The sequence below is a fragment of the Rhinolophus hipposideros genome (genome assembly GCF_964194185.1).
Source record: "Rhinolophus hipposideros genome assembly, chromosome: 14".
In the NCBI taxonomy this organism is placed as follows: Eukaryota; Metazoa; Chordata; class Mammalia; order Chiroptera; family Rhinolophidae; genus Rhinolophus; species Rhinolophus hipposideros.
In genome coordinates, this window is record NC_138060.1 from 62921671 (window position 1) to 62949194 (window position 27524).

General features: G+C 51.0%; 2 protein-coding genes across 5 annotated transcripts; one reads left to right on the forward strand and one right to left on the reverse strand.

The window, feature by feature from the left end:
* Positions 1–11567, forward strand: GRM2 (glutamate metabotropic receptor 2). 4 transcript variants are annotated; one of them, XM_081071426.1, is made up of 6 exons: positions 1–100; positions 1698–2283; positions 4641–5478; positions 6914–7989; positions 10496–10676; positions 10922–11567. In XM_081071426.1, the coding sequence occupies exons 2-6, from the start codon at positions 1834–1836 to the stop codon at positions 10993–10995; spliced, it is 2619 nt and encodes an 872-aa protein (XP_080927552.1). In that variant the 5' UTR covers positions 1–100; positions 1698–1833; the 3' UTR covers positions 10996–11567. The 4 variants fall into 4 exon arrangements, 3 of the variants coding, with proteins under 3 accessions (XP_080927552.1, XP_080927551.1, XP_080927553.1); XM_081071427.1 differs by lacking the exon at positions 1–100 and adding an exon at positions 3303–3442 and having other exon boundaries at positions 2173–2283; positions 10922–11566; XR_013994831.1 differs by lacking the exons at positions 1–100; positions 10922–11567 and adding an exon at positions 9061–9202 and having other exon boundaries at positions 10496–10566.
* A 4880-nt stretch (positions 11568–16447) lies between these two features.
* On the reverse strand, positions 16448–17041 carry IQCF6 (IQ motif containing F6; the record flags this gene model as incomplete). Its single annotated transcript, XM_081072851.1, has 2 exons — positions 16448–16816; positions 16970–17041. The coding sequence occupies 2 exons, from the start codon at positions 17039–17041 to the stop codon at positions 16448–16450; spliced, it is 441 nt and encodes a 146-aa protein (XP_080928977.1).
* Between the last annotated feature and the right edge of the window lie 10483 nt (positions 17042–27524).

Here is a 27524-nt window from a genome sequence, read left to right on the forward strand (position 1 = left end):
GGGAAGCGGCGGGTCCGCGGGCAGGGAGCGCAGAGCCGCGAGCGGCGGGCGAGCGAGCGGAGCTGGAGCCCGCGCCCGGCCCCTTCCGTCTCCGCGCCAGGTAGGGTCAGCCCGTCGTGCCGCGGCCGCCGCCAGCCTGAGCAGGTTCTGAGCCCACGTCCCGAAGCCCCGTGGGCCCTCGAGTGCTGGGGCGCCCGGGCCAGGAGGGGCGCTGGCCGGGAGCTCCGGGAGCGGGAAGACAGCCCCAGGCGTCCCGCCTGTCTACCCCAGGAGGAGCACGCCCTGCCCCGCGCTCCCTCCTCCTCCTGCCCTTCCGTCCTCTGGGTCCGTCGTTCTGTCTGTGCCTCTGTCTTTGTCTCAGCCTCTGGCTGGGTCATTGCCGGCCTGGGTTTTGTGGACCAGGTGCCTGGGCTGCGCGCCTCCGAGGTGCTGCCTCCCCTCCAGGTTCTGCCCTCGTCAGGCAGGGGTCCTGCCACCCCCGAGAGGCTCGTGGTCTTGACCGGTTTGGGCCTCAGCCCCCATCAGGTCCCTGTCCCCATCTGTGTTGGTCTTCAAGCTTGTCTCTCTCTCTCTCTCCCTCTCTCCCTCTCTCTCTCTCTCTCTCTCCCTCTCTCCCTCTCCCTCTCGTTTGCCTGGTGCAGCTGCTGCTTCTGGGCTTACCCACGGGGTCCCAGACCCCTGCCCTGACACCAGCAGTTTAACCTTGGAGAGCTGAGGTGGCAAAGTGAAAGCCTCAGCCTCTAGTACCCAGGAATGGGTCCTTGAATTAGTTCCTGCCCTTCTTCAGACTCGGTGCCCCTCTCCTAGCTTCCCCAGCCTGCATGATTGTGAGAGCCTGTGTGGAGTAGGTGTCCCGGAGGGCAACTGGGGCCCAAGTACTGGGGTGCAGAGTGGAAGACGGAAGGAAGGATCTCTGAGCACCAAGACCCGGGAACAGGGTCCTGAGGCTGAGGATGGGGGGACTGGAGATGAGGTCTCACCTTGAGCACTGTTTTGACTTTGGGACCAGATGAACCGCCCCCCACCCTGGATACACACATATACTCACATCTAATTTCCTTGTTGACTTCAGGCCTGTGGCCGCTTTGCTGTCTCCCCCTGGAGCCAGCCTCTCCACTTTGCTGTCTAACTCCCAGGGCCTAGAGACTCTATTACTTCCTCAGTCAGGGGGCTCTGGAGGTGGCTTTTTAAGAACCTGAGGCTGGGACCCTTGGGTGCTCACCTGGACTCCAGTCTCCCTAGGAGTTGGAGACTAACTCCCCTTTAGAGACTTTTCTTCCCTATTTCCTGTTGGGTTCTCAGCCAGCAATGGCCCCTTTCAGGAACTCCAAGGCTCTGGATAGGCGCTGGACCCCAAGTTTGTAACTCTGACCTGGTCTCTGCTGCAAAGGTGTTGACCTTGGGGTCCTGGGAGATTTGTGCAGGGTCTTGGATACTCTTCAATTCACAGCAGAATTGGTGTTGGCTGGGGTCTCCTGTTTACTCTTGTCTCCCACCCTCCGCTGAGTTTGGGATGGGCGCAGGGCTCATCTCCAGACCCAGATCAGGGCAGGGCTGAGACACAGGAACTTCTCAGCCTAGTTAGTGACCACCTCTCGCTGGCTCCTGGGAGAGGGGCTTGGGGGAGGCAGAGTCAGAACAAGCAGCTGCCCTCAAGTTGCACTTCTCCCTATCTGTCTGTCTGTCTCTCTCTGCAGGAGCTGGGCCCCTTCTCGTCTCTCTTCCTGTCTGTTCTTTCCTGCTCCCTGTTATCTCCTCTCTTTGCCTTTGCTGCTTCTACTCTCAACCCCTGGAGTCTCAGGTCTGCTGGACCCATCCATCCCCTTTGGGGCCATGGGATCACTGCTTGGGCTCCTGGCACTGCTGCTGCTGTGGGGCGCCGGTGCTGAGGGCCCGGCCAAGAAGGTGCTGACCCTGGAGGGGGACCTTGTGCTGGGTGGGCTGTTCCCAGTACACCAGAAAGGCAGCCTGGCAGAGGAGTGCGGTCCCGTCAATGAGCATCGCGGCATCCAGCGCCTGGAGGCCATGCTTTTTGCGTTGGACCGCATCAACCGCGACCCCCGCTTGCTGCCGGGTGTGCGCCTGGGTGCACACATCCTGGACAGCTGCTCCAAGGACACACACGCCCTGGAGCAGGCACTTGACTTTGTGCGTGCCTCGCTCAGCCGAGGTGCCGACGGCTCGCGCCACATCTGCCCCGACGGCTCTTATGCCACCCACGGCGATGCTCCCACTGCCATCACTGGTGTCATTGGCGGCTCCTACAGCGACGTCTCCATCCAAGTATGTGGGGGTTGTTCAGATGGGGGCTGGAGAGGGAGGCCAGAGGCGGGGTCCCAGGTTTCCACTGAGCAGGGTTTCTGGGCTGCCATACACTGGAAGAGGGACTAGAAGCTTCCTGTGGGTAGCTTTTTACAGAAGACTAAGGAAGTGCCCCTGTCATGTCATGGGGGTCGATTTTTAGAGATTGTATAGGGCAAACATCCCACTTCCCACACACACACACACATCTGAGAAGCTTAATCAGGCCTCTCGAGTCAGAACTCCAGGTTTGAATCCTGCCTCACCCACTTACTGTGTGATTCTGGCCATTACTTCTCTTCTGTGCTTTAGTTTCCTCCTCATAAAATGGGACTCCTAACACTTGTCACTCTTAGAGTTGTGTAAATTTAATGAGATAATACATGCAAAGCATGTACCCAGGGGCCTGGCAAGTCATAAGGGCATCATCCATATTAGCTGCTATTATTACTAACCCATTTTATAGATAAGGAAACCGAGACGTGGAAAGAGGCAGGCTGCAAGTCAAGGCCCTCACAAAGTGGAGACGGGAACCTAGGGCTCTCAGCCAAGAGCCTCCGGGTCTCAGATCATCTATCCGTGGATGGGAAAGGGGTAGTAGAAGCCAGAAGCAGCCCAGAGAAGAGTAAGGGGTGGGGGACCCAGAAGGAGGTGGGAGGAGGGTCACCTAGGGTCTCCGGGGTGCATGATTTGAAGGGTGGGAAGGTGAGGGAGCCAGCTCTCCCACAGGGTCAGGAGAGGGTACCGGCCCACCTGGTATCTCTGGGCACACCTGGCTGCTTTAGCCCAGGTGGGGTCCTCCCCCTTCCTGATTGGGTCCCACCTCTTGCCCGGACCCTTACTTGCTTGGTGCCCAGCATAGGCTGCTGGAAAATGAGGCTCTAACTGGGTCAGGGTTTGGGGTTGCAAGGAGGGCCTTGGCTGGGGCCGCAGCTTCCTTTAGGAGGCTGACTTGCTATCAGAGGCAGGGCCAGGATCCCTGACTGCGAATACTTCTCCAGGAGAAATTAAGAAGAAGTCAACAACGTAGGCAGCTTCTGGTGTGGGATGGTGGAAGCCTGCTCATCCTCCTACTGCAATGAATGAATTACTGGTCCTGCCAGTCCCAGCTGCTGGAGACAGCCAGTAGTGGCTTAGACAGGTGTGGCTGTGGCAGCATTTACATTGCAACCCTGGCTGGGGGCCGGGGTGGGGGAGCAGCCTCTCACCTGCTGATGTCTTCAGGAGCCTCTGGGGTGCTTTCCCAGCATGCCCCTCTCCCTAGTTCTCTTCAGGGCCCCATGCATTCATCTCCAGGAGTCCAGTTACCTCCCTCCCACCCCAAGTGGCCTGCCTCCTGCAGCAGGGCCCGCACCGCAGTATCAGTCCGTTTTTCCCTTGTCTGGGTCAAAACAAGGCCCCACCCTTCATCCTTAGGCAGCACCTGCCTACTGACAAGTCCTGCTCATTCCTGCCCCTTCTCTTCTGCAAACCCCCCTCCTCTTCCGTCTGCCAGGCACTGTGGCTTCACATGCACATGCCATGATTTTTATGAAGGCAGGAATGAGAAACTGAGGCTCAGGGAGAGCTGCTGACTTGACCGGGGCACAGAGGTAGAAGGTATGGGAGGAGAAGGCATTGAGACTGTCAGAGCAAGTGCCCCAGTTGCAAATACAGGACCTAGCTCCCACCTGCAGAACCTGAGCCTTGCCTGCTGTCACCTTCCCACCATCCCACCGGGGCCGTGGCTGCACCTCACTTGTAGGGGCAGGTCCCAGCGACTTGAGGGTGGGGGTTGAGCTGCCAGGCAGTCAGTGGTAAGCCAGAAGCCCTGTTCATGGCAGGCTCAGGCATCCACTGGAGACCAAGCCGTGGGCTGTCAGGGCCATGGGGGCCCTCAGCCCTGGGTCTTCCTAACAGGGTCCCTTTTCCTTCTTTCTGCATCATCCCGTCAGGATTGACTCTGGGGACAGGTTACCTGCCCCAAACAGGTGGAGAGAGCCCTGAGCATCCCAGATGCCGTCTGGGGCTTCTCTCTTCCCTGTGCAGCCAAGCACCAACCTCTCTCCAACCCACAGGTTGGGCTTTTCCCCTTGGCTCCCCACTGCTGCTGCTGCCACGTGTCTGCAGCAGGACAGCAGAGAGATTCAGGCATGGCTCAGGACTCTGAGCCTCGGCCCTGGGTCTTCTCTCTCCCAGCCCTTGAGAAGGGGTGGGAAACTCCCTGTCCCCAGGGGGAAGACACATCGAAACAGGACCGAGGTCTTTGGGGAGAGGGGGACCTCAGGGCTGACCACCTGGACACTTGATCCAAGGTCCCGCTGTGTCTCTGACCTTTGCCCTCCGCCCCCCTTCCCCAGGTGGCCAACCTCCTGCGGTTATTTCAGATCCCGCAGATAAGCTATGCGTCCACCAGCGCCAAGCTGAGTGACAAGTCCCGCTATGACTACTTTGCTCGCACAGTGCCCCCCGACTTCTTCCAAGCCAAGGCCATGGCCGAGATTCTCCGCTTCTTCAACTGGACCTATGTGTCCACTGTGGCGTCTGAGGGTGACTACGGCGAGACAGGCATCGAAGCCTTTGAGCTGGAGGCCCGCGCCCGCAACATCTGCGTGGCCACCTCAGAAAAGGTGGGCCGTGCCATGAACCGAGCTGCTTTCGAGGGCGTGGTGCGTGCCCTGCTGCAGAAGCCCAGTGCCCGCGTGGCCGTCCTGTTCACCCGGTCCGAGGACGCCCGCGAGCTCCTGGCTGCCACCCAGCGCCTCAACGCCAGTTTCACCTGGGTGGCCAGCGATGGCTGGGGGGCCCTGGAGAGCGTGGTGGCAGGAAGCGAGGGGGCCGCTGAGGGCGCCATCACCATCGAGCTGGCCTCCTACCCCATCAGCGACTTTGCCTCCTACTTCCGGAGCCTGGACCCCTGGAACAACAGCCGGAACCCCTGGTTCCGGGAGTTCTGGGAGCAGAGGTTCCGCTGCAGTTTCCGGCAGCGAGACTGCGCGGCCCACTCACTGCGGGCTGTGCCCTTCGAGCAGGAGTCCAAGATCATGTTCGTGGTCAACGCAGTGTACGCCATGGCCCATGCTCTGCACAACATGCAGCGCGCCCTCTGCCCCAACACCACCCGCCTCTGTGATGCCATGCGGCCCGTCAACGGGCGCCGCCTCTATAAGGACTTCGTGCTCAACGTCAAGTTCGATGGTAATGGTGCTGGCCAGTGTCCACCAGGCTGCTGGCCGTCAGAGGGTGGAAGGGAGCGGGTCCTCAGGTTCCATTACGCAGCTACGAAAACATAGCCTACAGCAAATCGGGGACTCACCCCAGGGGGTGGTGTCACGAACAGGGCAGGGATGAGTAGGCTGGAGCCAGGACTAAGGTGCCACCTGCTGAGACCCTTCCAGAGAGTAGGCGTCTGGCCTGGTTCTGCACTTTGGGGGTCTCTGGGTCCTGCATGGGCAGTGCCCTCTCTCTCCTGCCTGTTTAACATACAGAGCGAGGGACCACGAGACCTCCAGCCCCTTCTCGCGGGCAGCAAGACACCAGTGAGAGTCAGGATAAGGCTGGGTGAGAGTGAGGAGCAGGATGACATGCTATTTTCGGGGAAAATTTCTGTTCCTAATTTGGATTTTTTCACTCGAGGTGGCCACAGCCTCTTCAACCCAAAAGTTATTTTAATAGAATTTAAAATAAAAGTTCCAGTTTTAAGGAAAATGAATGCCTCAGAGTTATCACTGTGCTTCAGGAAGAATCACTGTGGGAACAGTGGGAGATGGTGCCAGGGATGACAAAGCTTGGAGCGCTGGCCCAGGGTCAAAATGAATAGTCATCCGACAAGATTGATATTCTGAGTTCTGGGAGAATCGGGTCTGGTGGGCTGGCGCTGGAGCAGGGCTCAGCTCAGCGCGCAGGCTTGGTGGGATTTATGGTGGGGCTCGAGCTGGAGGACTTCAAGGCTGGAGGCTGTGGGGGCCCGTATGTAACGCCAGGCAGCACCATTCACCACGGGCCTTACGTATGTCATCTGCTAGCTTTACCCCTGATTTCTCACTGGGACCCGCGATGACAGGGGTCCTGCCTCCTGAGCCTGGTGGGAAGGCGTGGGGTTTACAAGAGCTGGGGGGTGGGAAGTAGAAGTGATTTGGGAGCTGCCTGTGACCCTCGGTGATTTCAGTTGACTGCTGAGATTGGCATTCACTGGGATGGTGCTGGCATTGTCATTGACAGGATTACGTGGAGCCGGACTGGAGCTGAGGCTGAGTCTGGCTTTGGGGGTCTCCTTGTGAAGTTTGGGGCACAGGATGTGGTGTGTGCTGTGATACAGTTGGGGTCTAGGGCTGGGTTGGAAGGTATTGGAGATTAAGTCTAAGGCTGGGTTTGGGGGATTCATGTTTGGAGGTGAGTGTGGCTTTAGGTTTGGGGAGATACCTAGGCTTTGGGGGTTAGGGTCGGGGTTTATTGTAGCCTCTCATTTAGCAAAACGGCCGGGGGTAAAGCCAGCTTTAGTGTGGGGGTGAGGACCAGAAGGACGAGGAGAGGGCTCAGCTCTGGGGTTTGGGGTCCAGGTTCGGGTGAGGGTTGCGGTCACGTCAGGACGGCCCTCCAGTCTAACCCTGTCTTCCTTCCATCCGCCACCCAGCCCCCTTCCGCCCAGCTGACACCCACAGTGAGGTCCGCTTCGACCGCTTTGGTGATGGCATTGGTCGCTACAATATCTTCACCTACCTTCGGGCAGGCAGTGGGCGCTATCGTTACCAGAAGGTGGGCTACTGGGCAGAAGGCCTGAGCCTGGACACCAGCCTCATCCCGTGGGCCTCACCGTCAGCCGGGCCCCTGCCCGCCTCTCGCTGCAGTGAGCCCTGCCTCCAGAATGAGGTGAAGAGTGTGCAGCCGGGCGAGGTCTGCTGCTGGCTCTGCATACCCTGCCAGCCCTACGAGTACCGCCTGGACGAATTCACCTGTGCCGACTGCGGCCTGGGCTACTGGCCCAACGCCAGCCTGACGGGCTGCTTCGAGCTGCCCCAGGAGTACATCCGCTGGGGCGACGCGTGGGCCGTGGGCCCCGTCACCATCGCGTGCCTGGGCGCCATGGCCACCCTCTTCGTGCTGGGCGTCTTCGTGCAGCACAACGCCACGCCAGTGGTCAAGGCCTCGGGCCGGGAGCTCTGCTACATCCTGCTGGGAGGCGTCTTCCTCTGCTACTGCATGACCTTCGTTTTCATTGCCAAGCCATCCACTGCGGTATGCACCTTACGGCGCCTCGGGCTGGGCACCGCCTTTTCCGTCTGCTACTCGGCTCTGCTCACCAAGACCAACCGCATTGCACGCATCTTCGGGGGCGCCCGGGAGGGAGCCCAGCGGCCGCGCTTCATCAGCCCCGCCTCGCAGGTGGCCATCTGCCTGGCGCTGATCTCCGGCCAGCTGCTCATCGTGGTAACCTGGCTGGTGGTGGAGGCGCCCGGCACAGGCAAGGAGACCGCCCCCGAGCGGCGGGAGGTGGTGACATTGCGCTGCAACCACGGTGACACGAGCATGCTGGGCTCGCTGGCCTACAACGTGCTTCTCATCGCGCTCTGCACGCTCTACGCCTTCAAGACCCGCAAGTGCCCCGAAAACTTCAACGAGGCCAAGTTCATCGGCTTCACCATGTACACTACCTGCATCATCTGGCTGGCCTTCCTGCCCATCTTCTATGTCACCTCCAGCGACTACCGGGTGAGCTGCCCATCACAGAGGCGGGGGGTGGCACACCGGGCCTTCTGTTTCCTGGTACCTCGTTTAATCTGGTAACTCGGAGACTCCAACAGGTTAAATGCTCACCCTGGGGTACACAGCTTGTGGTGGCCCAGCTGGGACTGGACCGCAGAGAAAGGCCGGAAGGCTGAGTGGGGCCTGGGGAAATCGAGTGGGAGGGGGAGGAGTTACAGGGAGCTGAGAAGAGACGTCAGGACTCAGATGTCATCCTCTAGTTTGGGAAGGGATGGGGGTGCAAGCTATGTCCAAATGAGCAGAGGCTCTGTTCTGTCCCACTGCGAGGTTGGCTGTAGAAAGGGAGACCTCATCTCTGCTCCAGGAGTTCCTGGGCTACTGGGTGCCCAGGGGATTGACTAAAGAGCCAAGTCAGGAAATGCTAGTGACTGGTTTAGGTTGCCAAAGGCCCCAGTGGGTGTAGAGATGAGAGGGTGTGTTTGTGGTGGTGTGCATGTAGAGAACCAGGAAGGGCTTCTTGGAAGAGGAGCCCTGGAACTGGGCTCTGCAGGACAGGCAGGTTTAAGTACATGGGGGCGGATGACTGGAGCAGAGGGTGTGCATTGAGGAGGGAAGGCAGAAATGGTGGAAACGGAGGAGGAAGTGAAAGTAGACAGCTGGAATGGGAATGGCAGGGTTACAGAGCGATGCAGCTCCAGAAGGTACCATGCTCTGATGTCCCTTGGAGCCATGCAGTGTGGCATGCCCTGGGGCACTGCAACTCTGGGGTTGAGAGATGAAACCACGGAAGGCAGAGAAGGTGAAGCAAAGGGGGAGGAGAGCTGGGGTACAGGGCTGGAAGGGTAAAGCAGGTGAATACTGGACCCCAGTTGGTGGCTTCCAAGCTAAGTTCCAGGTGACACTGAGTGTCACAGTGGGTCTCCTCAGCTTCAAGGAGCAATGGCTGCTCCAGATGGGATGATAGGGAAGGCCTTTCTGAGGAGGTGACAGATGAGCTGGCCTCTGAACGACAAAAGGGTCATCTGGGTGGATCCTCAGGACTCTGGAGTAAATTCCGTGGCTCTCCCCATTTTACAGACGAAGACATGGAGACTCAGAGAGTCTAAGGTCACTCAGCTTGGGAGTGTAGAGCAGGGTCTGAACTGACAATCTTAACAATTAAAGGAACAGGAAAATCAAGGCAAGAGCCCCTGCAAAGGCCCTTTCCCCCAGGACAGAGGTATGGTGGGCAGTGCTGGGGGCCAGGGAGGCTGGGCTTGGCTGCTCTTGCACCTGCTGGGCCACCTGCCGGGGTGGCAGAGGCCAGAGCTGGGGAGGGAATGCTCTGACTCAGCCTGCATTTGCATATGATTTGCATTTGCATGCCAATCACAGGCAGCTAAGGACTCACCTGGGACATCCCCACAGTACCCACACATGCGTCTGCAACACATACACATGCATGAACAAACGCACATACCTGTACACATATGCATGCAGACACATACATGTATTCCTACACTCACATGTGCACACATTGGCACACCTGGCACACACCCACATCTTCCCACCTACATATGCATTCCATACTTGTACACATGTACCTGCACACTCAGCCCCCTACACACACCCACAAGATACACAGTCTGGCAATTAAGTTCACGAACTGATCCTAGAAAAAGTGCTACATACCTCATGCTGAATGTCACTACAGTCACCTTCAAAGTCCTCCCCTGGGGAAGCTATGCACCGACACCAGCGCCTAGTCCACCCTTCAAAGCAATTTTGGAACTCTTTCTGGAACGGCCATCAGAGCTGTCATCGTATTACCCTTGATGTCCTGAATGTCATCAAATGTCTTCTTTCAGTATTTCCTTTATCTCCAGGTAAAGAAAGAAGTCATTGGGGCCAGATCAGGTGAGTAGGGAGGGTGTTCCAATACAGTTATTTGTTTACTGGCTAACAACTCCCTCACAGACAGTGCCTTGTGAGCTGGTGCATTGTCGTGATGCAAGAGCCGTGAATTGTTGGCGAAAAGTTCAGGTCGTCTCACTTTTTCACTTCCAAGTGCAGCCTTTTCAGCACTTCCAAATAGTAAACTTGGTTAACTGCTTGTCCAGTGGGTACAAATTCATAATGAATAATCCCTCTGATATCAGAAAAGGTTAGCGACATCGTTGCAGCAAGTTCACGAACTTAATTGTCAGACCTCGTATACATGCACTTACACACATGCGCCCATACCTGCGTGCCTGTACACACACACACACACCTGCACACACACCCACAGGTACAAGCTCCCCTGCATGTTCACCCCCACAGCTGGAACTTCGGTCTCCCGGGAAGACGCCCCACTGGGGCTGATGCTGGCACTGTGCCCAAGCTTCCTAGACACCCCCGGGGCTTGGCGAATGGACCAAGGCCCCGTGTCGGATGCTTGCTGTCCCCGCTACACCCGACCCCACATCCTGGGTGGGGGTTCCTGGGCCAGGCCCAGGCCTGTGGGCCAGGCTCACTCGTGACCCCCCCGCAGGTACAGACCACCACCATGTGTGTGTCCGTCAGCCTCAGTGGCTCTGTGGTGCTCGGCTGTCTCTTCGCGCCCAAGCTGCACATCATCCTCTTCCAGCCTCAGAAGAACGTGGTGAGCCACCGCGCACCCACCAGCCGCTTCAGTAGCGCCACCACCAGGGCCAGCTCCAGCCTCGGCCAAGGTTAGCGTCTGCCCTAAGCTCTTCCCCACCTGTGCGCCTCCCCACCTGCTCCTCCGCATGGGGGCCGCTGCCTGGGTTGCTGAGATTCCTTGGCTGGGGACAGTGCCCCTAGATGAGGCTGGAGAGGAGAGGCGGGGCTTGGGGAGCCTCCTTCTGCAGCCCTGCAGCCCTGCCGCCCTTGCTTCCTCCCGCCCTCTATGCAGGGCCTTGGGGGCGTGTCCCAACTTCCGGCTTCCTTTTCCTAGGGTCTGGCTCCCAGTTTGTCCCCACTGTTTGCAATGGCCGCGAGGTGGTGGACTCAACAACATCATCACTTTGAGGACCCCAGACCCCTGCCTCGACACGGCTGCTGCACCAAAGCCCGTGCAGGCACATGTCCAGAGCCAGGAGGAAGCTGGCTGGAGCACTGCAATAACGCCAACCCCGCGCCCGCCCCCAAAGCCACTTACCCACCTACTTACTCCAACCTTTCCGAGTCAGAAGGCAGGGTCCTTGGCCAGGGAGCCTCTGCAACGGCCACTAACTGCCCTCGCAGTGTGTCCCCTCCTTGCCAGGCCCAGGACTCAGAAGGGAATAAGCCAAAGTCCACCTGGCCTTGGAACCGGGTGGCCGAGGACCGCAGGCCCCGAACCCCAAGTCAACAAAGGTGCTTCCAGCCCCGTCCCTCCCCCCTCCTTGGGCCTTTCAAATTTTTTATATAAGTTATTCTGGGATGGGGAGGGGGTCGTTATGGGGGCTGTCCCTCCCCCTGCACAGTAGTTTGTCCTGTGGTTTATTTTGTATTATCTGTAAATAAAGTGTCTTTATTTTAAAAAATCACTCCTTGCCTGTGACCCAGGGAGGTCGGTCACAGCAGCCGCAGCCTTGTAACCCCCATGCTGCCAGTTTGTTTTCTCTGCTCTGTGCCTGATATTAGGACCTGGTGGCCACCAGCTCCAGACCCAGCCCTGCCTGGTGGGGACACAGAAATGAATGAGCCATCTTCTTTTAAAGGAGCCACTTCAGACTAGCCAAGGGGCGAAGGCAGGGGGTTTATGTGCTCACAGGCTCATCTGGCAGCCCAGTGGAGGAGCTGGATGGTGTGGGCGGGGGCAGGAGGGGCAGCTGCCTGTGCCCCGGGAACTGTAGGCTTTGCCTCAGCAGGCCTGTCTGGCACTCGGAGGGGCCATTTGTCAGCGTGGAGTCAGGCTGAGCGTTTGGTGTGAGGGAACCCAGAAGAGGCATGGCGAGGACCAGGTGGTGTGTATGAAGCCAGAAAGAGCTTGTGAGAAGGAGATGAGCAGGGAGGGCAGAGACGGGGCAGGGGAGAGGCGATTGGCCCAGGAGAGATGGGAGAGGGCGCCTTGCTCCAGTCCCTGGAGGAGCTGGACCTGGTGGCAGGGTCCTGCAGACCAGTGCCCTTGTGAGGCCTGGGGCTCACCAGCAGAGGGTGCAGAGGTACAGTCTTGGCCATACGGCTCCTCAGGCCACCGCGGCCCTTTCTGTGACCTTTCAGGCAGTGGGCACTGACCCCAAACAGGACCAGAAGGACCTGGCAGCTTTGGAAAGGCCCCAGACTACCATATTTCAGAGGGACAAGGTCCTGCGATGGGAGACGGGCAGGCCAGGGACATTTGTCATTTTTAAGTGAACCCTTTTGCATCAACTTATAGGCAGGCGAAGCTGTGGAAATTTGGGTTAACAATTAAAAACATGAAAACAGAAAACTGAAAAAAGCAAATTGCAGGAGTGGCTCTTCCTCGCCAGCCAATGTTTGGAGTATCAAATAAAATATAGAATGCCCACTGAAATTTGAATATCATAAACTATGAATAATTTTTTAATATAAGTATGTCTCATGCAATACTTAGGACACACTTAGACTGAACAATTTTGTTGTTTATCTAACAGTCAGGTTTAACAGGGCACCCTGTGTTTTCATTTGCTAATTTTGGCAACTTTACTGGGGTGTGTCTATTCCAGATCCTTGGTCCGAATGACCCAGGCCCGGGTGCAGCCCGCAGCAGCCTGCAGCAGCCGGACCTGGGAGCACTCACCCCATGGGATTTGCAGCAGTGCTGTTCCCTGCCCCAGCCTGAGGATAGGCCAAGATGGGGCTCTGATCCCCTCACACCTGAAAAGCCACCCCCCTTCGCATGGTTCAGGGGAATTTTCCTTAAAATGCAATAATAATTTTTTCAACTTTTTTTTTTTAAAGTGTGTTTCTCCAGGACCCATCAGCTAGCTCCAAGTCAAGTAGATGAGGGTGCAGCTCACAGTGTTCCATGAAGGATTGAACCAGCAACCTTGTTGTTAAGAGCACCATGCTCTAACCAACTGAGCTAACAGGCCGCCCCAATAATAATTTTTTAAAGGTAGTGATTAACATGGTTCACAGCCAGAAAGAGAGGAACAAAGGGTATTCAGTGAAGAATCTCTTTCTATCCTTGCTACCCATCTAGGGGGTAGGACCCTGGACCCTGTGGGAAACTTTGCCCGCCAGCTTCTTTCATACCAGAACACTCTCCATTCTTCCCACCCACCCTGGCTGCCCTGCTTCCTCTCCTGGTGTGGGGGTGGCAGGAAATAGAGAGGAAAGGAGGGTTCCCTGAGGGTATCAAAGCCCTCTGAAAATGTCCCCGCCCCCACCTCCTGCAGAAAAAGGAAAGGAGCCTACCACTCCTGCCTGAGCCACTAAAGATGGATGTTCTCAGTCTGGGGGAGAGGGGCTGGGTCTGGAGAAAGCAGAAGAAAGGTGGGGGGTTAGAGGGAAGTAAAAACTGGGAGGGTGCAAAGGGAGGGCAGAGGGAAATGAGATAGAAAGTAAAACATGGAAGATTTAAACCTTAAGGGTTCTCACCAAAAAGTCAGGTTTGGGCTTTGTTTGTTTTTTAAGAAAAATCACTTTATTTTTTTCTGTAATAACAATATATGCTCCCTGTCAACAGTTTAAGCATTGCAGAAAAGTACAAAAAGAAAATAAAAGTATTACCTCCAGTTTCATCATTCAAATATAACCATCATTATCATTTCTGGTATAGCCTCTTAGATTTCTATGGATTTTTACAGATAGAAGGAGAGAGAGAAATACTGCCATAAAAATGGGATCATGCCATCTGTCTATTTTTTCAGTGAAGACAATTTAATTTTACTTGATTCTAATTGAAGAAAATGAATCTGAAATGATACTGAAGAATTCTTGAACTTCACATACGTTTCTTCACCACAAAAGATATTCTCCCTCCCACCCCACCCGCAGAGAGCCCTGTTTAAGAAAAGAGACGGAGTGACATCTGGAGGCAAACATTCCTTTAGTCTCAGGGAATCTGAGGAGAGTTTGAGCCATTGTCAACCTTCTTGCTCCATGAACGGAAGGCAGTGATCCAGGTCTTCCAGCTGCACTCCACATCTGGTCCTGGGAGTAGTTGACTGGCCTGTGAGTTACGCACTGTACCCGACAATGGGAGACAGGCAGACACCCACAGGTGCTAGGTAACCTCTCTGCCCGCTCGGCCTGCGCTCACATCAGTTCACCACCCTCAGGGATGAAGCGTGAGAAGCGCTGAGAAGCGCGTCTGGGTCTCTGAGAGCCCTGGGGCCCGCCCGGGGCTCCCTGCTCTGGCTCCCTTCTCCAAGCAAAGTAACCTGGAGGCTGGGCAGCCTCTTGTTCTGTGAGTTTGATTCACAAAATCTGAGACTCACTCTGGCAGCCTTGCAGCACCATGTTTTTTATTAACCACATTTTCATTGTAGACTGTATCAATTGATTCCTTATGGAGAAATTGAGAAAATAGCATTAGTTAGTGCTCATTCTCGAGTTTTATCATGTTTAAATTAATCTGTAACAGTAAGTAATTATTTAATATTCATTCTATACCTAATGTATTTGCAGGTCGCCGCCATTCCTTAAACTTCAGCTTCCCTGATCCTGGGTTCTAATCTTCCTGTGTGACTGGACCTTTCTCTACCTACCCTGTCCCCTTCCCTCCTCCGCACTCTGAGGCTTACCAATCAGCTGCTAAGACCTCTTGGTTTGCCCCGGTCAGACCTAGTTTGCCTCCCTGTCACCAGGTACAAATCACGTGGGCTGAGTGGGGATGTAGAACCTCTGCTGGGAAGGGCTGACCTCGGAGCTTTCCAAACCGTGAGCACCCATTGAGTTCCAGGGCCCGGGGCGCTCCTCAAACCCAATCAAAGCAGAACCCCTAGCTGGGCCGAGACATCGGCATTTGTTGTGTCAGGGGATTCCACTGTCCAGTGTAGGCTGACAATCAGAGTCAAACCCTTGCCAGACCATGTTTTAAACACCTCTCACTACAAGAGTAGCACCTACCAGGCTGGTCGTGTTCAGCATGCACACCTACCTAACTCATTTCCTACCACTCACTGCTGTGGGGAGGGGGAGGAGAGAGCTGTGTCTGACGGGGGTCCCTTTTCCAAGGTACCTGGCTGCATCACTGCCACCTGCAGCTCCTGGAGGTGATGGGTGTCAGGCTGATCCCCGAATCTGCACATCTGCCACAGCTGTTCTGGAGACACCTCCCGTGAACCCTAACCACATACGTGCATGCACACACACAGGGGCCTGAGGGAGGGAAAGCCTGACCCAGCTGCGAGGCCCTGAAGACCTCTGACACCTGGGCACTTCCACACTGGTCCTCCCACCTCTTGTGCAAGGCTGCCCATCGCAAAACCTTGGGGAGGGTCATGGACCTCAGATTTCTGGGATGCAGGTTCAGAGACAAGCACCTGAGAGACACAGGCTGAGTAAGGGACCTTGGGCATGGACGACAAAGCAGAGGCTGAGAGATCATGGACAAAGCTGGTTGAGCCGTGGATGCCGAGAGATGACAGGAGACTCAGCAGAGCAGACGCCATCAGCACCACTCGAGGCAGGCCAAGCAGAGGGTGTGGCAGCCTGTGGAAGGCTGGAAGGCGGGGACAGCGAGGGCATCTTGGGGGGAGGCCAGCGCAGCTGCTCCTGAGGATGTGGCAGGATTCAGAGGCCGCATCCCCAAACCAGTGACCTCCAAGGGCAGAGGGACAGCCCTTCCCCCTGCCCAGCCCTAGTTCTCCTCTGCTTGTTTCCCCATCCTCTCACCCTGCTCTCTCCCCCCTCCCCGACCCTATGCCCGGTTCTCCCAGGAAGTGACCAGCAGAGGGGAGGGAAGCCTTGTCTCTCAGCCCCCAGGGAGGGAAGCAGCAGGCAGAGCTGCTGCTCCTCAGCTCCCGTCCTGGCCTCCCCCAGGGGCTGGCTCTGGCTGGCTGTCCCCAAGTGAGGCACAGCGCCTGTCCTGCTGTTGCTCAGCTGGGGTGCCCTGTCTTCCTGGCTCCCTGCCAAGAGCTGCAGTGGCCCCGAGGGCCCTGCCAATCACAGCCTGTGGAACCCTGGCCTTCCTAGCTGGCTCTGGCTGCAGCCAGACTCTCTGGGGTCCTACCCTGAATGGAGATGTGTGCACAGGGTCTACAGGAAGTTAAAGCCCAGGGCCTACCCACCCCCACTTGTGGAGGGTGCAGGGATCAGGCTGGCTGAAGTGACTGAGGCTGACCTGGGCCCTGCAGTCTCTTTGGGGTACAAGATTGGTCACATTTGCATTAGGAACGAGGGCCTAGTGTGGATTGCCCTGGGATGGACAATAGGCCATGCAAGGGAACCATTTTGGGGTGGAAAGCAGGAAGGTTAGGGGCCAATCCCTCATCCATGGGGCTAATTTCCAAAGGGTGAGACTGAGTTCAGGGAATGTCTTTATTAGAAGACAGATCCAATCTCCTTGGCCCCCCCCCCCAGCGCCCTAGGCCATGAGGATTTCGATGTCCAGCTCCAGCCTGCTGGCTCTGACCTCATAGCGGCCCTGGATCAGGCCTCGGGTTTGGCTGGCATGCCAGCGCCAGTGAGCCTGGATGGTGCAGGCCGCTTGGCGTGCCTGGAGAAACCATCTGCGGGCCTGCCACATGCGAACATGTGCCTGTACCTTCACCACTGCCCACTCCTGGCAGGTGTAGAGTCTTAGTGCCAAGCGCCGTCTCTGCTCCAGCATCTTGGCCTGCATGGACCTCCACCAGCACTGGATGGCCCAGGCCCTGAGTGCTGCGTGCAGTAACATCTGGCGCACCACCTTGCCACGCCACCATGACTGAATCTTTATGGCTGCCTTTTCTAACTGATCAGGGGATGAAGAACACACAGACGCTCAGTGGAGGACCCTCTTACTCCTACCACCACCTCTGGTGCAGGACGAAAGGGGGCCGAGTTCTGGTGGCCCTGACCTCTCATTTCTAGGCCCCGTCCATCTTATGTTCAACCCTCCACTCACCCTTAAGCACTGCTCATTATCCTCTGGGCAGATCCATCCTGTACTGGCCTTAATCAAATTTTCTGTATCCATGGCCCTGGTCTTCAGAGTCTATTCATGTATCAGTTAGGCCACCCTAGTCTTCAGCCCCACCCTCAACTGTTAGTCACCCCCACCACTAGGCTCCGCCCACCTGCTCACAAGGCTACTCTCATCAGGTCCTGTCTATTTTAGCCACATCTCTCTTTTTCACCTCTTCCCATGCTTGTGTCTCTTCATGGATTAACCAGTCTCCTTATTTATTGATTCCTAGCATTGTGGGGGGCCATGCCATTATCTTTTTTCATCACACTGAATATTTTGTACCAATCGCTTCTGGCCTGCAAAGTGTCTGTTGAGAAATCAGCTGACAATCTTATGGGAGCTCCCTTATAAATCACTAGTTGCCTTTCTCTTGCTGCTTTTAAGATTCTTTATCTTTAACCTTTGCCATTTTAATTATAATGTGTCTTGGTGTGGGACTCTGAGTTCATCTTGTTTGGGACTCTCTGCACTTCCTGGACTTGTATGTCTATTTCCTTTACTGGGTTAGGAACGTTTTCAGTCATTGTTTCGTCAAATAGGTTCTCAATCCTTTTCTTTGTCTCTTCTCTTTCTGGATGTGAATGTTGTTTTCTATGATGTGAATGTTGTTACGCTTGATGTTGTCCCAGAGGCCTCTTAAACTTTCCTCATGTTTTTGGATTCTTTTTTCTTTTTGCTGTTCTGATCGTGTGTTTTCTGATACCTTGTATTCCAAATTGCCCATTCGATCCTCTGCTTCATTAAACTGTTGTTAATTCCTTCTAGTGCCTTCTTCATTTCAGTTATTGTATTCTCCACTTCTGACTGGTTCTTTTTTATGGTTTGTGTGTCCTTTTTCATGCTTGCTATCTCTCTGTTGAAGTTCTCTCTCAGTTCCTTGAGCATTCTTATAACCAGTGTTTTAAACTCTGTCTCTGGTAGGTCGCTTACCTCCATTTTGTGTTTTTCTGGAGTTTTCTCCTGTTCTTTCATTTGGGATGTATTTCTTTGTTTTCCCATTTTGGCTGCCTCTCTGTGTTTGTTTCTATGTATTAGGTAGATCTGCTATGTCTCCCAGTATTGGCCATGTGGCTTTATGTAGTAGGTGCCCTGTGGGGCCCTGGCACAGTCTCCCTGGTCACCTGTTATGGGTGCTCCAGGTGTGTCCCTTGTGTGGGTGTGTGTGTCCCCTGTTATAGTTGGGCCTTGATTGCTATTGGCACATCAGTGAGTGGGATTGGACTTCAGGCTGATTGGCTGTGGCATTTGGCCATGCCCACAGCATACAGGCTGCCTTGGGGGGGCTTACCCCACTGAGTGGGATTCGCCCCAGCAGGCTCTGGTACCTGTTGAATCCACCTTTTGAGTGTGCCATTTGTGGGGCTAATTAGGTGGTGTTCTGCTGTGGTCTGAGGCCAACTCCAAGTATGTTGGTTCTAGGGCCTCTCGGGAAGGGCTCCAGTGCAGGCCCAGGTCACCCACTGCCTGTGACTGGCTGGGGACTACCTGGTAGGAGCTACAAAGGGATCTGTGGTTGTTTGCTTCCTGTGCTAAAGTTGGAAGTACATGGGAGAGGCCACGCTATGAACTGAGATTGGCTGCCCCAAATACTGAGTCTGGGGTAGCTCTGCAAAAAGTCAGGATATACCAAGGCCTGCTGCCACCTGCTGGCTCCTTAAGATTCAACCACTGATAAAGTCGCATGCAGTAGGCGAGTTGAGTGAGGCAGTGTCTCAGGGAGTCACTAGAGTGGGAAGAGTTGTGGTCATCAGGTTAACGTAGATTCTGGTTTGGTACCAGTGCTGAGCCTGGAGCTACTCAACAAAAGTCTCAGAGTACACCAACGTCAGTCACTGCCTGCCTGGGTCCACGGACTCTGATAGTTTTCCAAGAAAGAGTGCAATGCGGGCAGGATGACTGCTCATGAGAAAAGTGCCTCCAGCATTGGCTGGGGTGGAGTCCCAGCAGAACTCACCGGGGTGGAGCAGCGGAGCTCATCACGCCAATCAGATTCAGATTTGGCCTGTGGGGGAGGGCTCAACCCAGGAAAGATGGCGTCTGCCTGCTGGCTGCAAGGAGAAGGCCCCTTCATAGGGAAAATGGCAACTGTCCTCCAGCTCTCGTCTTGAAATGCCTCCAACACCTCCTGAGTCACCGTCCCTCTGCCAGAGCCCAAGGTGAGTGGCTGCGAGCGAGTGACTTTGTGCGGGGCTGTTTAAGAGGACTTCTGGGTTTCCCACAGCCTTCTGTCCCACCTGGATGGTCAGAATTCCCACTGTTTTTCGCAGCCAGGTGTTATGCGGGGCTCTTCTTCCTGGAACCAGTACTCCAGGCTGGGAAAGCTGGTGTGGGGCTGGGGTCCCTCAGTCCTCTTGGGGGAACCTCGATAGCCGAGATATCCCTCCTGATTCTCAGCCGCTACACAGAGGTTTGGGGCCAGCCGGTTTTGCATCTCTGCCCCTCCTACCAGTCTTGACTTGGCTTTTTCTTTATATCCTTAGTTATAAAACTTCTGTTCTGGCAGATTTCAGATGGTTCTCCAGGTTGATTGTTTTGCAATTTAGTTGTAATTTTAATGTGTTCACAGAATGAAGCAGGCACAGTGTTTGTCTTCTCCTCCATCTTGGATCTGTTCCTCTGTTTAACTTTTTGAGGAAACACCAAATTGTTTTCCATGGTAGGGAAACTATTTTGTATTGCCACCAAGCTCCACATCCTTACCAACACTTAGTTTTACTAATAGTAAATACAGATAGTTTTACTTCTTGCTTTCCATTTTTTATGTATTTTTGTTATCTTCTTGCTTAACTTCCCTGGATAAAACTTCCGATAAAATGTTGAATAGCAGTGATGAAAGAAGGTATCTTTGTCTTACTTCTCATCTTAGAGAAAAAAACTTTTGTTGTTTTCCCCTTAAGTATGAAGTTATTTGTGGGTTTTTCATAGCTGCTCTTTAGCAGATTGTTGTTTTAATTTGCATTTCCCTGATGACGTATGATGTGGAACATTTATCATATGCTTATTTTTCACCTGTATATCTTCTTTGATGAGGTTGTTTGCTAATGGTTTTTTTTAAATAAAGAATTTTATTAAATATTTCTTTTTACAGATGCAGAGAGGATTATACGATTTTCCTCTTTAGTCTGTTAATATCATAAATTTCATCACTAGATTTTTTATTTTTATTTTTTTACTATGGAAACCTCACAGTGGTGGGCCTTGGCCATATTTTAGACTACCTAGCACCTGAACCCCTTTCCCATGTTAGGGGACTATCCTTCTTATCTGGCTTGATGGAAGACAACCTGCTTCTAATTATAGAGCTGAAAAATGCCAGTTTCTTGCTTTCTCAGTTTCCCTGGCTGCTGGGCAGACATGTGACCAGGTTTGGCCAATCAAATGTACCCACTCGGGATTTATAATCTACAGCTTGGGATCCAGAGAACCAAGAGAGCATTCCTTGTGACAGTAGTGGAATGTTCTTCCACCTGGTTTTGTGGTGTGGTATTTTCTGTGGTGTGGTATTTTCTGTGGTGTGGTATTTTTTGTGCCTTTGTCTGAGCTTAGTCCCCAAGGCTTCCTGGAAATCTGGTGAACTACTAAATATTCTTTCGGTACTTTTATTTTCTGATTAAATAAATATGGATCAGCTTATGCTGTTTGTAGTTCAGAACAATGACCAATACCTTTGTACTCATGGGATAAATCCTGGTTTGAGTATTATTTGAAATCATCATTGAATTCAGTTTGCTAATATTTATGTGTCAAATTGGCCTATAGTTTTCGCTTCTTGTCCTGACCTAATCTGATTTTGGTGTCAAGTGGGTGTTAAGTTTTGGGAATATTTCGGTAGGAAAACTTTGCAGAGTAGAATTGCTGTATAAGGAGTCTGTGCATTTTTAGTTTTGATGTATATTGTCAAATTGCTACTCAAAGAGGTTCTGCCCGTTTGCATTCTGACCAACAATATATTATACTGCCTATTTACCGTTACCCTTAAAATAGAGGACCTGTCATCATCAATCTTCCTTTGATTTTTTTATGGATAAATTAAGCATTTTTGCATATGTTCAGAATCCTCTTTTCCTTACTGTTTCCTTTTCTATGAAACTGTCTCTTCATGTCCTTGGCCTGGGTGGTTGGTTTTTCTTCTCATTTGAGGGAAATCCTGATTTAACCCTTTGTCCTACAGTGATCTTCTGGTCTGGATTTTAAGCTCAGCACTCTTTGGTATTGATTGTAATGGCTGCTGAAACTGGCAAAGACCTGTGATTTGGAGGCAAATTGGTGGTGTTGGGTCTGCCTCTGACCTCAGGACACTCATTTTCTAATTGTATCCACCAATTATGTAAAGGTTTTTTTAATTGAAATCTAGATAAAATTTGTGATATTCCTAATGACAGTCAGCTATTCTACAAACAAATCAAAAGGTGTTACATTTTGATATTTTTAACAAATAGATTTAAAACCAATACAATTTTTGTGAGGTGGGGGGAGTGAGATAAGTAACTAATAAGTAGGTGAGGAAATTATACTTATAAAGTTTTAAGCATTCAGCTATAAGAGTTTTTATGAGTGAACCACATTCCTTTTGGCAGCAAAATCACATAAAGGAGGAAATGTTTCAAAACATGTTTTCTGAAAGCTTCTTCCACGTTATCTATTTTGGCTGATAAAGAGTTCCCTCTAGAGGCAAGAAATTTATCAGCACCAGGGTTATCTTGGTTGCTTCTGCTTGCAAGTTAGTAACATTTCAGCCTAGGGTTTTTGCAGGAAGCTTTTTAACCCACCTACCCATGGTGGTGAGGGCTGGTGTTAAAACTAGATAGTGCAATCCATAAACACCTTTGTCAGTGCACAGAAACACAAATGGCCACCTATCCCAATTCGTGGAAAGCACATTTATCTGTTGGTTTGTCTCCCTTACTGGAATATGACCTCCATGCATATAGAGACTTTGCCTGTCTTACTCTTTGCTTTAACAAATGCCCATAATGGTAACTGGCACGTAGTAGGGGTTCAACAATTACTGAATGAATGAATGTATGAATGAATGAACCTCTGACCAAAAGTTCGTGTTGCTTAGTATTGCTTGGAATCCACGACCAGGTCCCATGGTCAAGGGAAGGCACTCATCTGTAACCTAGGACTAAGCGGCCTATGCTCAGTGGGATTTATTTAAACGAAATTTATTCACTCATCACTTGTTTACTGAGCACCCACTCAGTGCCACACGAAGTTGTGGGGGCTAAGGGAAAAAGCAGGCAAGATTCCCGCCCTTATGGAACAGTTGTTTAAAAAGTGTTTAGACGGTAATGTTTGTTATGGAGAAAAATCAAGCAAGGAAGACAGAGCATGCTGCGTGGAGAGGAGATCTCACTTTTATATGGGTGATCAGAGAGCGAGTCACTGAGTGTCAAGGTACTCTGAGGTGCCTTCTCAGAGACCATTTCTTTGAAGGAGTCTGATTATGACTATGAGGTGACAACTCTAGGGTGGTTTCGATGTGGCCCACATGCCAGGAGATGCGAGATGGCACATCTAGGGTGACACAAGGTACATAAGGAAGAATTTGCTGGACCAGATTCTTTCTGAATTAGGTTAAGTGGAGGGAAGCAACATTCAAGGCATTGATGAGAGAATTTGCAATCATTAGTGAGAGAATTTATAAAAGATTCTTTAGAAAGAATCACAATTTAAGACAGTCGACCAACTGCACCAAGATGATTTAAAACAGATGTACCCAAAACATGTTGTGACACAATCACAATTGATGAAGATAAATATTTAAAGAGAAAATAAAACTACCAAAAAGTTTACCCACCAGGGCGTAAATCAAATTGACATCAGCTAACTCAGCAGCAGCACTAAGTACAAGAAGAGAACAAAGAAACATCCCCAACTTTCTGAAGAAATAACTTTGTCAGCACAGAATTATGAACTCACTCAAAATGTTATTAAAATGTAATGGCAATATAAGACCATTTCATATATGTAAAGATCCAGAAAGTTTACTATACTGACCAGAAATATTTACGAGCAATAGCTCCATCACAGTGAAAAATGGGAATGGCACCAGCAGCCGACGTGAGCAGAGAAGCCAGGAAAATTCATTCTTAAGTCTAAACAACTTAACTGTAAAAATTTTCACGTCAGTTCAGAAATAATATTCAAGATGATAACACCATGATAGATTGGGAGGGTGAGTGGAGGAACAGCAATTGGGCTAAAGTTCTTGCTTGATTTAGGAGGCAATAGATGATGATTTGCTCCAGAGGTTAATAGCAAATTACAAAAGACAATAAATATTAATATTGAAGTGCATTTGGAAAAAAGAATAAGATATATCACTTTTATGTCAGTTACAAATTGTATTTGATTGCTTCAATAGAAACCTAGACAATGGCGGCTCAAACAAATTAGAGGACTATTTTTATCTCACATAGAAAAAGGCTAGATTTTTATCTCACATATAAAAAGCCGAGATATGGACATTCCCTGGCTGGTATCCAGACTTATTCTATCTCTCTGCTTTCCCATGCTCATGAGTGGATCCTTGTCGTCATACTCTCAATATGGCTACCAGCGTGCCAGCCTTCATGTGTATACTTCAGGAACAAAGAGTAAATACAAAGGGCAAGAAGACCAACCTAGCATGAGGCAGCCTCTTTACAGGCTTTCCCAAAAGACTTACCCAGTGATTTCTGCTGACATCTCATTGGCCAGTGAGTGCCACATGACCATCCCTAGCTGCAAGGGAGGCTGATGAAGGTCATCTTTTTCCCCTCCTCCCTAATCTGGACATACTGCTATCCCAAATTATTATGGTTCTATTAGTTAGGAAAATGAGAAAAATGGATACTGGCTAGGCAACTAGCATTCTCGGTCTCAACTTCTAAAATAGTTAAAGGAATAAAATCCCAAAGAAAATTCAACCAATTCAACAAAGATATGGAAAATGAAAAAAGAAAAAAAAAAGATGCTAGATGGAAACCAAGAAACAATATGGCAATAAGTCTAGGCATATTAGAAATCATAATAAATGTAAATTTGCAGTATTCCTCTATTAAAAATACAGAGACTTTCTTGCTGGATCAAAACAAACACACCTCACCTATATTTTGCTAACAAAAGGAGATGAGAAGTTGAAAATAAAGCAGTGAATAAAAGTATAGCAGGGAAGAGACTCCCACTTCTGATAATGGTATACTAAGTGACTAGGATTAATCCTTCTGCTGAGAATAACTGGAAAAGCTAATCAAAATATGTTTTAAATTTCTACTTGAAGAAACTGGAAAGTAACAATATCATTTAAAAAATTTCTAGGCCATGACATAAACTAAGAAAGAAATCCAGAGATAGAAGCCTGGCATTCGGAGGTGCTTCCCATGCCTTCCTTGTCTGGTGCAACCACCCACCACTTCCCCCATCTTCCAACTTACTGTCTTCCTCCCCACCCCCGTTAACTTCACACTGACACCCCCAGCCTTAAATGGCCTTTCCTCTTCTCTACATCCTCCCAGAGCCCCACACCAGCCTCCCCATACTCACCCTGCACACTCCAAATGTGACCCCTGGGGCTGTGACTCAGGGGGAACCAGGTCCTCTCGATAACCCCCAGTCCTTCCCAGGGGCCTTTCTGCTCAGCATTGACCTTGTGGCTTCAGGTGTGTCTTCAAAGCCCAGGAGCAGGCAGAGATGAGGCCCTGCTGTGCAGTGGCTGCACCTCACCTATATCCTGACTGTGACCTTGAGACCCTCAGAAGAAGAGGAAGACAGGAAAGTAGTTGAGGCCACTTGAGCCTGAGGTGGGGCCCCTGACTGATCCTGGGGGGCTTTAAGTTCTCCCAGGAGGCTGATAACTGGGTACCTGGCAGATGGGCCAGACACAGGGGATAAAACAAGGAAATTTACTCTCTCCACCGAATTCCACTATCCTTATCAAAGATAATTATGGTTAAGATTTTATAATGTGTATCTCTCTGATCCCCTCCTTTTAAAAATAATGCCTTTATAACACGTACATACTTCAATTTGTTTTACTTATACTTTCAATGTCAATGCATAGAGAACAAACTTATTCTTTGTGGTTTTATTAAGTGCTTCTTAATTGATGAGTTTTCACAATTCTATATTCCCCAGTAATCACCACACAAAGCAAGATATAACACATTTCTCTTTATTTCTTTGTGCTGGTTGCAAACAATGCTTCTTATAGCCCTACCCTAAGTATAAATTCTATTCTGAATTATTTTACCTATAATTTAGTTTTACCTGTTTTAGAATTTAATATGAATGGAATCATTCTCTAAGTACTCTTTTGTGTCTGGCTTCTTTTATTTAGCATAAGATTTTTGAGATTCCTCTGTTATTGTGTGTATCTGTAATTTGTTTATTTTTATCACTGCTTATTATTTCATTATATGAATATACCACAATTTTTTGTCTAATCACCTATTGGTGAACACTTGAACTGTTTCCAATTTTGACCTATTTGAATAATGTTGCTATGAGTAATCATACACGAATCTTTTGTGGATGTGAGTTTTCACTTTTCTTGTATAAATCCCGAGGAGTAGAACTGCTGAGTTATACGCTTAACTTTATTAGAAACTGCCAAACCATTTCAAAGTGTTTCTACTGTTTCATATCTTCCCCCCACCCCCAGCAGTGCATAAGAGACCCAATGGTTGTATATCCTTGCCGGTATTTGGTGTTCTCAGCATTTTTTATTTTAGCCATTCTCTATTGTGTTTAGAAGTATCTCATTGTGGTTCTAATTTTCATTGTCCTTGTGACTGATGAGGTTGGACATATTTTCCTGTACTTCTTAGCCCGTTTGTAAATCTCCTTTTAAGAATTTTACTCCAAACTCATTCTTTCTAATCATGTGGTTCCATTATTTGATTGAATTGAAATCCACGTAATTGAATTCCTTATTGATAGTGTTTATTTTATTTTATTTTATTTTTTTATTTTTTTGATATTTTTTTCCATTTTAAAAATTGTAGTTAAACGCACATAATGTAAAATTTACTTTCTTCCACCATTTTTAAGTGTACAGTTTGGTGGCATTAATTACATTCAGGTAATTGTGAAACCATGACCATCATCCATCGATAGTGTTTAAATTGTCTCAAATTTATGTTTTTATCAACCAGGTTGAAATGACTATCTTTATACATATTTGTGCCAATGGGCTAGTATTTCGAGAGTTTGCCTTTTTAGCCAAATTTGGGGCATTTATGGCAGGAAAGAATGGACAGGTGTTCCACATTTTTGCCAAAAAAAGGTTCTACTGTTGGGAGGCAGCCCGGTGCCTGCGTCATAGATGCCCTGATGACATCATGGCTCTTTCCCCTCCTCCTCTTTTCCTGCCAGAGCTATGGCTGGAGGAGATCAGACCTGAGGGGGATGGAACCATCAAGCTCCCAACCATGGGCGATTTAAAGGATCAAAGACCTGAGGAGACCTGAGCCATCTGTTTCCAAGCCATGGGCATTCGATTTTGCGTAAGAGAAAGCCAGTCCACCCAAGGTGCCAACGGGGGAAGGTGATTTCCACAGTTAACTCGGGATGCGAGTCCTGCGTCCAGGGCTTTGGGCAAGGCAGGAAGTTGATTAGATGGTGGACGTGGCACAGTGTTGTACAGAGAACAACCTGCCCATACCTTCCCTTCTGAACTCTGGTTACAGAAGGATGGCCAGTTTTGTGAAATCGTAATATCAGAGTTTGAGACAGATGAACAACAGGGAGAAGAAGAGAAAAAGAACAAAAATGAAGAGCCTCCGACTACCCCCCCACCTCCTCCACCCAAGGTAGGTCTGGGGAGGCCCTCACCTGCACTATCTCTGACCCAAATCACCCAGGAGGGATGGGTGATGTCTGTGGCCCATAGCATTGGATCATCATGGAAATTGTCATCCAAGCCAGGACACATTTGTGTGTGAAAGACAATGCCATGAATTATGACTCAAGAACAACAATCATAAGCCGAGAATGTCCCAGGTCAGCCAGGATGAATGGTTGTCCTAACCAGACCTGGAATGTGTAGGGATTGACTCATCCTTGGCTCTCCTCTTCTCCTAGTTCCTTCTGTCTGAGAAAGGCGGGTGACTGAGATATGGAGAGTTGGTTATAGCGGGGAGTAACCCTGGCAAGTGGGAATCAGACCAAAGTTGGGGAGTGGGGGCTGTGTTTGGGGAAGACATTGCCAAATATAGGGAAACCCAAGTCTAGAATCATGTAGGAGTGTGTGTGGTGTGCACATGAAGATTAATGTGAGAACCAAAAAAAAAAAAAATACCAAGCAAGAGAAATAAATAAGAAAGACAAAACTGCATGGAGCAGGGAAACTTCTGTGACTTCACAGAGAGTCACAGGAGGTTGTGGATTGGAGCTGGAATCATGCGTGAAACGAGAGCAAAGGATGTCACTTTTCCAGCCTAGTGGGGGGGGGTTACTGAAGGGCAGGGGTCTGCATCCCAGGTAGGTGGTCAAGCCCAGGTGGAAC